The 13,131-nt window shown below is 35.3% G+C and overlaps 1 protein-coding gene across 10 annotated transcripts in view; it reads right to left on the bottom strand.

The window, feature by feature from the left end:
- G2E3 (G2/M-phase specific E3 ubiquitin protein ligase) overlaps nt 1-13,131 on the bottom strand; it is a 77,492-nt gene that overhangs the window by 38,324 nt on the left and 26,037 nt on the right. For 5 of the 10 annotated variants that reach the window (XM_070775420.1, XM_070775410.1, XM_070775415.1 and 2 more), the window contains 3 exons: nt 9,812-9,852; nt 5,073-5,170; nt 2,080-2,181 (listed from right to left, as the gene is read on the bottom strand). In XM_070775420.1, coding sequence (XP_070631521.1) covers nt 2,080-2,181; nt 5,073-5,170; nt 9,812-9,852 — 241 coding nt within the window. Of the gene's footprint in view, nt 1-2,079; nt 2,182-5,072; nt 5,171-9,811; nt 9,853-12,499; nt 13,109-13,131 lie in introns of those variants that run through there. The other 5 variants (XM_070775416.1, XM_070775419.1, XM_070775418.1 and 2 more) reach the window with 3 other exon arrangements.

Here is a 13,131-nt window from a genome sequence, read left to right as displayed (position 1 = left end):
TGGAGGCAGAGATTGAGGTATGCTGCCACAAAGCAAGGAATGCCAAAGGCCATCAGAAGAGAAGCAGCCATCAGAAGAGAAGCATGAGAAAATTCTCCCTCAGAGCTTCCAGAAGTCAATCCCTCTGACAGCTTGATTTGGAACTTCCGGTCTCCAGAATTCTGAGAGAATACATTTCTGTTTTAAGCGACCCAGTTTGGGGTAATCTATTATAGTAGCCCTAGGAAACAAATACCACTGCCTCTAACTTAAATATCACTACAGTATATAAACAGAAAAATAATTAGATGAATCAATCATTACTAAAATACAGAAGAGTACTTCATGTATCTTGGAACCTTTGAGATGAGCATCATATTGGCCACTGATGAAGGGATTATACTGTCCACCTGTCAAGCACTGCCAGGTTGTAGAATGATACCTTGCTAACCTAAGTCTCTCCCTGTAAACTGACATATGGAATTCTATTTTAAGGTCGTAAATCGAGACACCTCTTCAGGATCAAGAAATTCTCACAGGTTCACAATATACTCAGAGAGGATATGATGTCTTAAGAAAGGATTTCCAAACAGTACCTGCAGAGGCCATCTTTCATGACAAGTTCACTATCACCAGAAGATTGAAAAATTTTGGTACTAATACTCCCACAAGGCCCATAGGTAAATGTCACTTTAACCTTTTCTCCAAGGTTTCCCCTTGTGCCTTAGAACCTCTAGTTTATCATTACCTCCTCTGTATCTTGGGCTTCCATAGTAGGTCAGATGGTAAAGCATCTGCCTGCAATACAGGAGACCTGGGTTCGATCCCTGGGTCAGGAAGATCCTGGAGAAGGAAATGGCAACCCACTCCAGTATTCTTGCCTGGTGAATTCCATGGACAGAGGAGCCTGGTGGGCTACAGTCCATGGGATCGCAAAGAGTTGGACATGTCTGAGCAACTAACACACACACCCCTGAATCTTGAATATCCTTAAAAATAACCACTTTCATATCTTTGTCTCAACCAAAATAAAATTCTCTGAATGCTTCCCTTATAGAACTTCTTGTATGAAGCTGCTTATTTTTTCATCCTCCTCCATTTCCAGACTTGACAAGGAATGGACATAAATATAGATAGAGGTAGGGAGAAGGACAAACAGAACATTGTTTTAAGTTCTGTGCTGCAGACTGTAGGCCACTACTCTACCTTCAGACTTAAAAAGATCTGGTCCTAGAACCTAATGTCACCTACCTAACTTCCTCCAGACTTTGGCACCCTCCTCTGTATTTTAATTCCTGTTATCATTCTAAATGACTTCTGCACTGATAGGACAATCTTTTTGTTTTTACTTCCTCAATTAAAATGTGTCAATGCACTTCATCTCCACTTCAGTGTAATGAAGAGTCCTCTCATCAGCCAAAACTGCTCCACCATGGAAGTCGTTAATTCCAGTGCCCCATTCTCTGAACAGAAGCCCCTGTACTTCCAATCTTCTCGTTCTGTAACTCTCATGGTTTCTACTCAGAACACATGGAGACCTACAGTCCATTCCCTCATGTAGTAACAGCCATCACAGAGAAGATTCACAAATTGTAACTGAATGAATAAGGAGTTAAAGTTCAGAATACTTATCTCGGAGAGCAGGCGAAGGCACTGAACATAAGCAAACTGTGTCACAGAAGAGCCACAAGACAGAAGGAGACCATAAATGATTGGTCTGTAGAGCTGTGTAGTTTCCATCTCAAGCTATCTCTCCAACCCAGCAACTGAGGCATAAGAATGAAAAGTAAATAACTGGATTGCCTCAGGATAGAAGATATGAAGAACAATTCAGTGGAAGTAGGATCATAATTCTGATGGTAAGAGTGGATGAAACGATGGGTAGGTTGGAAGACAAGCAGTGAAATCAGTATTGCCACACATGTTATCCAAGGTTGGTTTAGCTCTTTCATTTGAAAAAATACAAAATGTTCTAAAATTTACTGTGACAAAAATAACATAAAATCAATGTCTTATCAATTTCTAGTACAGAATGTGATGCAAAAGACTTCCTTAATACTGACAATATTTATGGTGCAATGAGTAAAGTAATTTACTTACCAGTTTAGAAGCCCTAGTCACTTCTTTCCTGATATCTTCTATTAGAAAACCATAAACTCCTTCTTCTTCTTTACCCCTCTGCCAAATTCCACTTGACATCAACTATGAATATATTCTCAATTAGAAAATAAACTCTAAGAAACTTGTTTGGAATAAAAAATATATATCTATAATATTCCAATAAAAATGGATATAAAACACTCTAATTTCAAGTATCTCTTACCTATAATAGTTATTTTTCATAGTCAAAGTAAGAGGCTACTCATATTGTTTGATTTCAAAGACACTATATATTAACATGTTATATAACCAAACTGGTTTCTAAAAAGTATCATAGAAAATAACAGGGAAAGGGAAGGAAGACAAACAATAAACACTTACGATCAAGTTTTAGGCGGGAAAAAGCGGCATATACTGAAAGATGTATATGTAATAGTAATAAATACTATGGAGATAATTATCAGTGATATTTCAGGTTAACTATAAGTCTAGCTGGATTCTGAATCATAAAAGACGTAATTATAGATAATCTATTGAATTATAGTTAATGAAAATAAATTTTTTAAAATAGGTTTTAACCTCAGTTTAAATATATTAAGGGAACATGAATCAAGAAAAAGCATGAGGCTGTGAATAAGTACTGGCTTGCAAACCAGGATCTGAGCCCAACTTTCTGGAGCCCTAAGCAAGTAATTCAGTGTTTCTAATATTAAACACAAAAATAAAAACAACAGACTAGGTTGTTTCCAAGTCTCAGCTCTAATATTCCATTATCATTTATAATATTACTATACCTTCCCGTTCACAATGAAACACCAGTCCTGTAAGTGTTGAACTAGGGTCAACGTGTTTTGGGATTACTACACTCATTAATAAAATAAGAAAGAACATAAGGGAAATTTTGATATGACCAAGTTAAATATATTAAATAACTCAGTAATACTTCAGACTTGTGATTAGAGATTTTAATCAGTGTATCTTAAAAAATCCCAAAAGGGCCATAGATTACTTAAAAATTACAGGGGGGGGAAAAAAAAAAACCAACACACTGACTAATAATAAAATAGGTCTCTTCTAATTCTATTACATAAAAAGTAAAATGAACTGTTTAGAAATATAAAAAGGTTTTCTTTTGTGATACAAACTGTAAGACTCTGTGTTGTCGGTAGTGTTGTTGTTGTTTATTCACTAAGTCCTGTCTGACTCTTTTGTGACCCCACGGACTGTAACCTACCAGGCTCCTTTGTCCATGGGATTTCCCAAGCAAGAGTACTGGAGTGGGTTGCCATTTCCTTCTCCAGGGGATCTTCCTGACCCAAGAACTGAATCGACATCTCCTGCATTGGCAGGCAGATTCTTTACCACTGAGCCACTTGGGAAGCCAGGTAAGACTCTAAGCCCTATATGACTCTAAGACAAATAATCTGGAATATCAACTTCATGTTCCCCTAAGTCTTGGTACAAAGTAATTAGGTTCCTAGATCAGTTTACAAACCTTAGAGAAACACCAAGAATTTATGTTAAAGTATTACTCAAGGAAGCATCTAAGTTTTAACATGGATGCTGTTGTAAGAATAAAAATACGCCCCTAAATTTGTTGATACTCCTCCCTTAAAAGTGGTGGGAACTAATTTCCTTCTCCTTAAGTGTGAGCTAGAATCATGACTCACCTCTAACAGAATAAAGGAAAAGTAATAGTGGTATATGATTATAAAAACTAGGTCATATAGTTCCATCTTGGTGTATATCTATCCCTTTCTTTTATTACTTGCTCTGGGAGAAGCCTGATGTCATGCTGTGGGCAGCCCTACAGAGGTGCCCAGGAAGTAAGGAACTGAGGCCTCCTGCCAAGAGGCAAGAGAACTGAGGCCAAAAGCCACATAAGTGAGCCACTGGAGGTGGATACTCCAGCCTGTCAAGCTTTCAGATGACCAAACCATGCTGACATGTCAACTGTAGCCTCATGTAGAAGAGGCCCTAAGCCAGAACCACCCATCTCAGCCAATACCACATTTCTGTGCCCCATAAACCACTTAAGAACAGAAACAGAGTCACAGATGTAGAAAACAAACTTATGGGTACCAAAGGGGAACAGTCAGGGAGTGGGGAGAAGGATAAACTGGGAGACTGGGATTGACATATACACACTATTATATTAAAAATAGATAACTAATAAGAACCTACCGTATAGCACAGGGAACTCTACTCAATACTCTGTACCCTATATGGGAAAAGAATCTAAAAAAGAGTGGATATGTGTGTGTGTGTGTGTGTGTGTGTGTGTGTGTGTATATATAAAATTGATTCACTTATAAGCTGCTAAATTTCACTTATAAGCTGGACAATCAGTGAAGCAGCAATATATATCTATTGCAAGTGCCAAGGAATACTGTATATACTCATGTAACCTTGGCATCATGCTAAGGCAGTGACGGTACCACTAGTATCTTAAAGCAGATTCAATGAGATGAGAAGTTGGTAGAGGGAATGGGGAAAAAATGAGAGACAATTCTCAATATATCATCATTTTTTCTTGCAACTGAGTGATCCATAAATTAACCTATTTCCTTTTCCACAAATATTTATTACCTGCAGTCAAAATTTCTCTTTTCAGGTTCTCCGTGAAATAAAATACTTTTATTTTACTTCCTGAGCCTTCAAACAGGTCCTTTCTGATAATTATCACTAGCAGCCATGTAAACAACAAAGTTGCAAAATGAACAACTCCCTTACAGACCTAACCATTTTATTTTTCCACTGAGGCCCCAAAGGGTTAGACAAAAATAAGTAGGTAATGATGACAAGTATTACTATGTATCAAGTCATTTCAGAATCTTAGAATATGATAAATGAAAAATCTTATTTTTACATAGCAAAAGAGATCCAGGAAAGTTAAATGACTTATCCATTTCTCAGAAACCAGCCATCAGGATCAAATTCTCTTCTTTAGAAGAATACCAAATTTTTAGGATTTAATTAAAAATTATACTCACCAAACAATAGTAATGTACAGTGAGATTCCATTTCTCATTAGTTTTCTTTTCTCCATATTTAATAGGACAGTCATCATTTTTTCGACAGAAAACACAAGCTAACAGTGAAAAAAGTAATAGATATAAAAAAATTTAAACAAAAACCAAAAAAAAAAAAACAAAAACAAAAACAAACCCTATGGAATTGGTGTTTCTCTCAACAATGTGTTCAGTTCTTTTTGAGAACAAATTACATTATATTGTTTTCAGTAAACTAAGACTTTCAATACCTACTGCTAAAACAATGTGACTTTACATTTTTAAATTAATCTTTAACAAAATTGGCAACTCATTGAAAACAACCAATTAGTAAACTCTAAAACTTCATCTCTCCACTAAAGCAATGATAATGCTGCCAAACCCATCAGAATCAACTTTTCAGAAAGTCTGAAATCTGATTTAAAAACTTGAAATAATGAGAAAAATGCTTAATAAACAAGCTGCCAAAATTTGATGACAGATCTGTGGCATTTTAACTTACCTGCCTACTATCCCTCACTCTCCAACCAGGCAATGGCCTTAAGCCCAGGATCAATGTGTACTGTTCCTTAGGCCATGCTCCCGGTGTGGACTGTCTTAAGAGGAGGGAATATGGACCTTGTTAGAGAAATGTGATTGTGTGTGTTCTGACATGTATGGTGGCTCCCCAGGGGATGGGCTCAGATGCCTGCCCTTCTTTCATCTGTGTAAGAACTTTCTCAGGGCTGGAGTGTGACTGTCAAAAGCATTTAAGACAAATATACTAGAGGCAGCAGCTTGAAGCAAAGGATAACAGGGCAAGTAGGCAAAGACCAAAAAGGCTAGGAAAGAAGAGACTAGGTAAAGGAAGATACATGGGAAGATAAGGGCTCTGAAAAGCTCCCATATATACGAGGGAATCTAGAAGGACATCACATGCCCAGGGCTGGATGCACGCTCAGAAATGACCCTAAGAACTCTAAGCTTTCACCTCTGGCTGATCTTTAGGCTTGTAGACCCATAGAGCAAGCCTATATGAAAAAGGAATGATCCCAATCAGTAACTTTATTTTAACAATAAAGAACTAGAAAAAGAACATACTAAACCCAAAACTAGCATAAGAAAGGCAATAATAGAGATAAGAACAGAAATAAATGACATACAGAATAGAGAGAATAAATGCAAACAAAGCTGGTTCTTTGAAAAGGTCAACAAAACTGGCAAACCTTTAGCCAGAGAAAAAGAGAAGACTCAAAACTTATAATGAAACTACAGAAATCAAGAGTGTGGTACTGACATAAGGACAGACATACAGATCAATGGAAAAGAGTCCAGAAATAAACTCAGGTATCAATGGTCAATTAAATTTTGAACAAGGATTCCAAGATCATTCAATGGGGAAAAACAGTCTCTTTAACAAAGGGGGCTGCGACAACTGGAAAGTCACATGCAAGATAGTAAAACTGAATCCTTCTCCATAAACTATACAAAAATTAACTCAAAATAGATCAAAGACTTAAACGTAAGAGCCAAAACTATAAACCACTTAGAAGAAAACACAGGGGGGGAAAATCTTCAAAACCTTGGTTTGGCAATAGTTTTTCAGATACCACATGACACCAAAAACAAAAGCAATAAAAGAAAAAAAAAGATAAACTGGACTTCATCAAAATTTAAAACTTCTGTGCATCAAAGACAACTATCAACACAGGGAAAAGTCAATCTACAGAATGGTTAAATACATTTGGAAATCATACACCTTTTAAGAGTCTAGTGTTCGTAAGCTTTACAACCCAACAAGAAAAACACAACTCAATCTTAAAATGGGACAAAGCATCTGAATAAACATTTCTCCGAAGAAGATATGGCTAAAACAAAAAATCTCAAATAACAAATGCTGTCAAGGAGATAGTGAAATCAAAACCCTCATATACTGCTAGGTGAAATGTAATAATAGTACAATCACTTTGGAAAATAGTGAGCAGTTCTTCAAAAAGTTAAACATAGTTACTATATAACAATTTCACTACTGGTTATATATAATACCAAAGAATTAAAAACAGATGTTCAAACAAATATTTGTATATTAATCTTCATAGCAGCACTGTTCACAGTAGCCAAAAAGGGAAAACAAATCAAATTTCCATTCATCCATCAAATAGATGGATGAATGATGAATGGGTTAACCAAATATACAATGACCATATAACGGAGTATCTTTCAGCTATAAAAAGGAATGAAATACTGATATATGCTACAACAACAGATGAGTCTTTCTATGAGTGTTACCATAGAAACACTATGGTAAGTCAAAGAATCCAAGCACAAAAGGTCACAAATTACATGATTCCATTTATATAATAGATTACATTATCCAAAACAGGTAAATCCATAGAGACAGACAAAAAGTAGGCTGGTTGTCTTCACAAGCTGAGGACAGAAGAAATGAGAAGTAACTACCTAGTGGATAGTTTCTTTCTGGAGGGATAATGCTTTGGAACTAGACAGTGTTAACAGCTACACAACTCTGAATGAAGTGCCACCCTTCAAAATAGTTAATATGATAAATTCTATGTTCTTTATCACAATAATAAAACTTTAAAGGCAAATCGCGGAGTCAGGGAGATCTGAGTGAAGACCTAGTTCTACACTCTTGCTGTGTAACCCTGAACAGGTCACATAAACACTTTATGGTTCTGGTTCCTCGTCTTATAAAAATAAGGACAACAATAGCACTTACCTCAGACTATGACTTAATGAGCATTAAATGAGATAATATATAGCAACATAATTAAAAAGGTATGCACAAAGGTAGACCTGAATGTTATTAATATAATTACCAATCCTTTTTATCTTATGATATTTATTTGTACATCGTATTTCTAATACCATACTAACAAAACAAGGAAAAAAATCACTAGTTGAAAAGACTGAGTATCTCACGGCAGTTAATCAATATAAGATGGAATGAACGTGAACTCTAAATGAACTCTAAATGTATAGAACATAAAGCCTCTTTCAATCTCCCCTAACCAATCTACACTGGAGTGTAACATGACCAAGTAATAAAATGTTTATTATGTTAAACCATTAAAACCTCAGGGTTTACCTACTACAGCAGCTAATCTTATTTACCTTATTTAATATGTAATCAAGAATGGATGTTATATGTTGAAAATGTACTGTATCTGTCAACAGGTTACTCACAAAATAGATTTCAGGACTGGAAAGAAACCAATACTTAATATTGTGAAACATCCATCCTATATTTGCTCTCCCTCACTACAGCTTGATGGAGCTGCATCTGCTATATGCTATGGACTTGTGCTTTCCATCTGTTTCCCTCCTCTCTTTGCCTGGTACCAAGGCCCTGGGCACAGAACAGACCAGGTTTCAGGCATGCATTTTTGTAAGTAGGTTACTTTTGATTTTATTTGTACTTTGCATATTAATTTTAACATTTAAAAGTCTGTAAAATTGTTCCAACTTTATTACATTTATTAATACCACCTTCTACAAACGATTCTACACCTTTCACATAACTCTTCAGCAAACGATAGTGGTTATGTTACAGTAATAAAATGAACACGTTCATTCAAGTAAAAAGCTGAGACAAACTTAAGAAAAATACTAACCAAATAACAGTAACAGGTGATATTTACATTTGACAAATATAAGACGGGAGCCCATGAACTACTAAGTTTCAGAACTATTAGCATAACTGATAGAAGTATATAGGTAAAAGTAGGAAAGCAAAGTAGAGGGAGGTTTAAGGGCATAAATTTCCTTACCCAATATGATAGGCAGTTAATAGATACTCTATGCTGCTGCTGCTGCTAAGTCACTTCAGTAGTGCCCGACTCTGTGTGACCCCATAGACAGCAGCCCACCAGGCTCCCCCATCCCTGGGATTCTCCAGGCAAGAACACTGGAGTGGGTTGCCATTTCCTTCTCCAATGCATGAAAGTGAAAAGTGAAAGGGAAGTCACTCAATCGTGTCTGACCCTCAGCGACCCCATGTACTCTAGCCTTCCAGGTTCCTCCATGCATGGGATTTTCCAGGCAAGAGTACTGGAGTGGGGTGCCACTGCCTTCTCCAATAGATACTCTATAAGTGAGAGTAAAGATTCAGTTTTAAGTGTAATACTTTTAGAGGCAATCAAACAATAAATTTTAAAAAGGGTAGATCAGGTGAAGTAGTGGCAACTGAGTATAAAGTAACAATTTAAAAGTTTCATCTTCCATAGTAGCAAATCAATACATACTATTTATAACTAATAAATGAAGAAAACAACTAAAAGTAAAGTCTACATCTGTTTGAGGAGATGGTTGTGAGCACTAACAGGCAAGTTTTCCTTTTCATGTTAAACTTTTGTACATTAACTGTTCTCATTTGCATTTTATCTTTTGTAAGAAGAAAAATCACACAAAAAGGTAAAAAAAAAATCGTATTTATTAAAGAAATAATACTGTTTTGTTCAAATACAAACCACATTTGATAAATACAGAATATACAAATAAAATTTGGCAAATTATCCTTTTCTAGCAGATTTTTGTTGAAATTAATACATAAAACATTATACTTCAGTATATAGAAACATGATCTAAGCATGGATCAGGAAATTCATTCCTAGTGTTTGAGTAGCAGTCTAAAAGATTAATTGTAATTAAAAAAAAAGCAAGAATGATGTATTGTAATATTTTAAGTTAAATTTTAAAATATTTTAAATATGATTACTTACTAGAATTCTGTGAGCCTCCAGGTTTACTTTCATTCATTTTACTAGAAAAAATAAGAATATACAATCAGACATCTTAATTTCAAAATTCTCAAATTACCCATTTTATTTAGATTTAGTCAGTGTATGATAACGAACAAGCTGCATGATCATTTCTTACTCCAGTACTTTATTTCCTTACCTTTCCACATCTAAGACCAGTAATTTTCAACAAAGGTGGTAAATTCTAGGGACAGTGTAGAAATTGGAAGAAATGTTTTTTAGTTATCAAAAAGATTAAGATGACTACTGGTATTCACTGAAAAGGAGACCCAACTCAGGACATACCAGGAACACAGACTTAAGACTTTCAACTTTCTAGCAGTTTCACAAATCTACTGTAGAAAATTCCATAAACACATGATTACAGCACCTCACCTAAAATAAATATAAAAATTTTAACTTATAAACAATATTTAGTCAGTATCCCAACAACAGATTTATATTTGAGATTCAATTTCTCCAGCTTATAATTTCTTACCCTTCCCCTCTGCAGATGAATTCCAACTACTGCTTACTTAAGTTTATTGGATTGATAATTCAGAATGATTGAGGTCCACAATACAGGTTAACTTGCAAGATTATAAACTAATGTTTCTTTATAAGAAATCACAATTTCTATGTGGCTATGTCTTGTCCTCCTCTTTCCCTTCAAACTATAAGGACCTGGGCATCTCTCTTGGTTCAACACTGCAATGAAGTTCTGTCTAGATTTTTATAATATATGTTCAGACAACCGTAAGACTTAAAAAAAGGTACCTGAGGTTTCTTAATCACTAGCCTCAGAACTCTGACCTAAACAAGTGTTTCTGCATCTTTACAAATAGAAAAGAATAAAAGTGAGTATCAATGTCACATATCACCAAAAAAAAAAAATAAATATATATATATATAGGAATATATAGTGCTTCATGCTGAAAAGTCTCCAAATATCACTGGCAGCAAGATGATGGTCATAAGAAAGATCTCCAGAGCTATCAAACCATGAACAAGAAAGGTTTTTTCTGTTTTCAACAATCTAATAGGTACTCTATACAGCTTTTCAAAATGTATTAATACACAGTATTCCACACAGACCAATGGAATAAAAATAAAGAGCCCAGAAACAGATTCAGACTTTTCGGGTCACTTGATTTTTAACAAAGGTAACAATGAGAAAAAGAAGTCTTTTATCAACAAATGATGCTGGAAAAAATGGATCTCTGGATGGAAAATTGGGAAACTTGAGATTCACCCTTTACACCATAAATAAAAATTAGTTTCAAGTGGATCACAGACTTTACTGTGATAGCTAAAACTATTTAAGTTTTAAAATAACTTCATCAAATTTAAAAGATTCTACCCATCATAAGATATCATTAAGAAGGTAAATTCTGCACGCCACATACTAGGAGAAAATATTTATAAAAGTGTGTCAGGCAAAGACTTGTACCCAGAATACATAAAGAACTCCTAAAACAATACAAAGCCAACAACTAAGAAATGGGCAAAAGACATTAACAGACACTTCATGAAGCAAGATATACAAATGGCCAATAAACACGTAAAAAATGCTCAACATCATTGCTAATTAGGATGATTAAAAACTAAAACCACTATGAAGACTACTTTATACCTGTAAAAATGTCTAAGATTAGAAAGCCTATAATACCAAACATTGGAAAGGATATGAAGCAACTAGGAATTCTCACAAATTATTGATGGGAATGTAAAATGGAATAATCATTTTGCAAAGTTTTAGCTGTTTCTTAAAAGTTAAACATATATACCCAAGCACCTAGCCTTTGATGTAGGAGTTTCACAGCCAGGTATACATCCAAGAGAAATAAACAAACATATAGACTAAAAACTTTATATAAAAATGCTCATAGCAGCTGTCTTCATGATACTCCCGAACTGGAAGCCTACAAGTCCATCAACAAGAAAACTGACATGCAAATTTCAGTGTATTAATAAAATGTAATACTACTTAGCAGTGAAAAGGTAACAAGTGCTGAGGATGCAATAAAACAGATGAATCTACAAACATGTTGCGTCAAAGAAACCGCACACTATTATTATCTACATTATTCCAATTACATGAAGTTCTTTACCTTTTTTAAAAAAGTAACTTATCAGGGAAAAAATATCAGAACAGTACTTGTCTCTCAACTGGGAAGATGATGGGAAGTAACTTAAGTAAACTTTCTGAAATACCCTTCTCTTCCTAGGATAATCTAAGTAAGCAATTTTAGGAGAAGAAATGTTCAAAAAGCTCTTAATTCTGTAATTTTCAAGCAAACACCACCTTAAGCCCACTTTACAGCTCAGACCTAATGTTGATTCTTTTACACATAACCTTGGTTTTGCTTTGACTCTATCAAAACACTACTTCATTTAAATTTTTCTTCAGTGCCACCCTTCTACAAAATCCTGTAAGAAATCTATTTTACTCTTTGGGGCAAAGTTTTGTGGTTCCCCTGGTCTGTGATCTCTCTCACTGCACTGTCAACAAACCTAACTTAATCACACTACAGGTTTATCCCTGGTGGTTTTAGGCCAGCTGGCCTAGAACAGGTGAAAGGCAAATGTCACAAACATACACTGGGGAGTCTGTTTAAAGGGTATATAGGAGTTCCTTTCACTATTCTTACAGCTATTTTCTAAGCTTACTTGTACTTGTGTACTTGTATTAGCTTCTCAGTCGTGTCTGACTCTTTATGACCTCATGGACTATATAGCCTACCAGGCTCCTCTGTCCATGGAATTCTCCAGGCAAGAACACTGGAGTTGGTTGCCATTCCTTTCTCCAGGGAAACTTCCTGACCCAGAGATCGAACCCAGGTCTCCGTATTGCAGGTGGATTCTTTACCATCCAAGACATGTGGGAAGTCCTTTCTAAGCTTAAGATTATATAAAAATTAAAAGTTACTCCCAAACAGGATAATGTTCCAAAGGTACTACAAGACTCATATTTTGGACTAGTTCGCATCAGCTTTCTTCCTAATCCACAGCATCCCAATGATGATTTACTTCAGTCAGGAGTCTCTAAAACAAAACTTCAAAAAAAAAAACACCTCACATGATTTTAACTAGATTTTATCATTTTGTTTCCAGTACATGAATCTTAAGTCTTCCTAAGTGAAAAGAGGAGAATAATGCTAGGTACAAAAATATCTCAGTAACAGCCCAAGTCTTGGTCTTAGAAATACTACTAAAGTATTCCTCCCTTCCCTGAGAAACCATTAACAATTTAATGAAGAACTCCAGAAGGCCACTATCTAGACATATTCTGAGTCTCCTGT

This window comes from Bos indicus, chromosome 21 (assembly GCF_029378745.1).
Source record: "Bos indicus isolate NIAB-ARS_2022 breed Sahiwal x Tharparkar chromosome 21, NIAB-ARS_B.indTharparkar_mat_pri_1.0, whole genome shotgun sequence".
NCBI lineage: Eukaryota > Metazoa > Chordata > Mammalia > Artiodactyla > Bovidae > Bos > Bos indicus.
The sequence above is the reverse complement of the archived record's forward strand: the minus strand, read 5'-3'. Positions and strand labels throughout refer to the sequence as shown.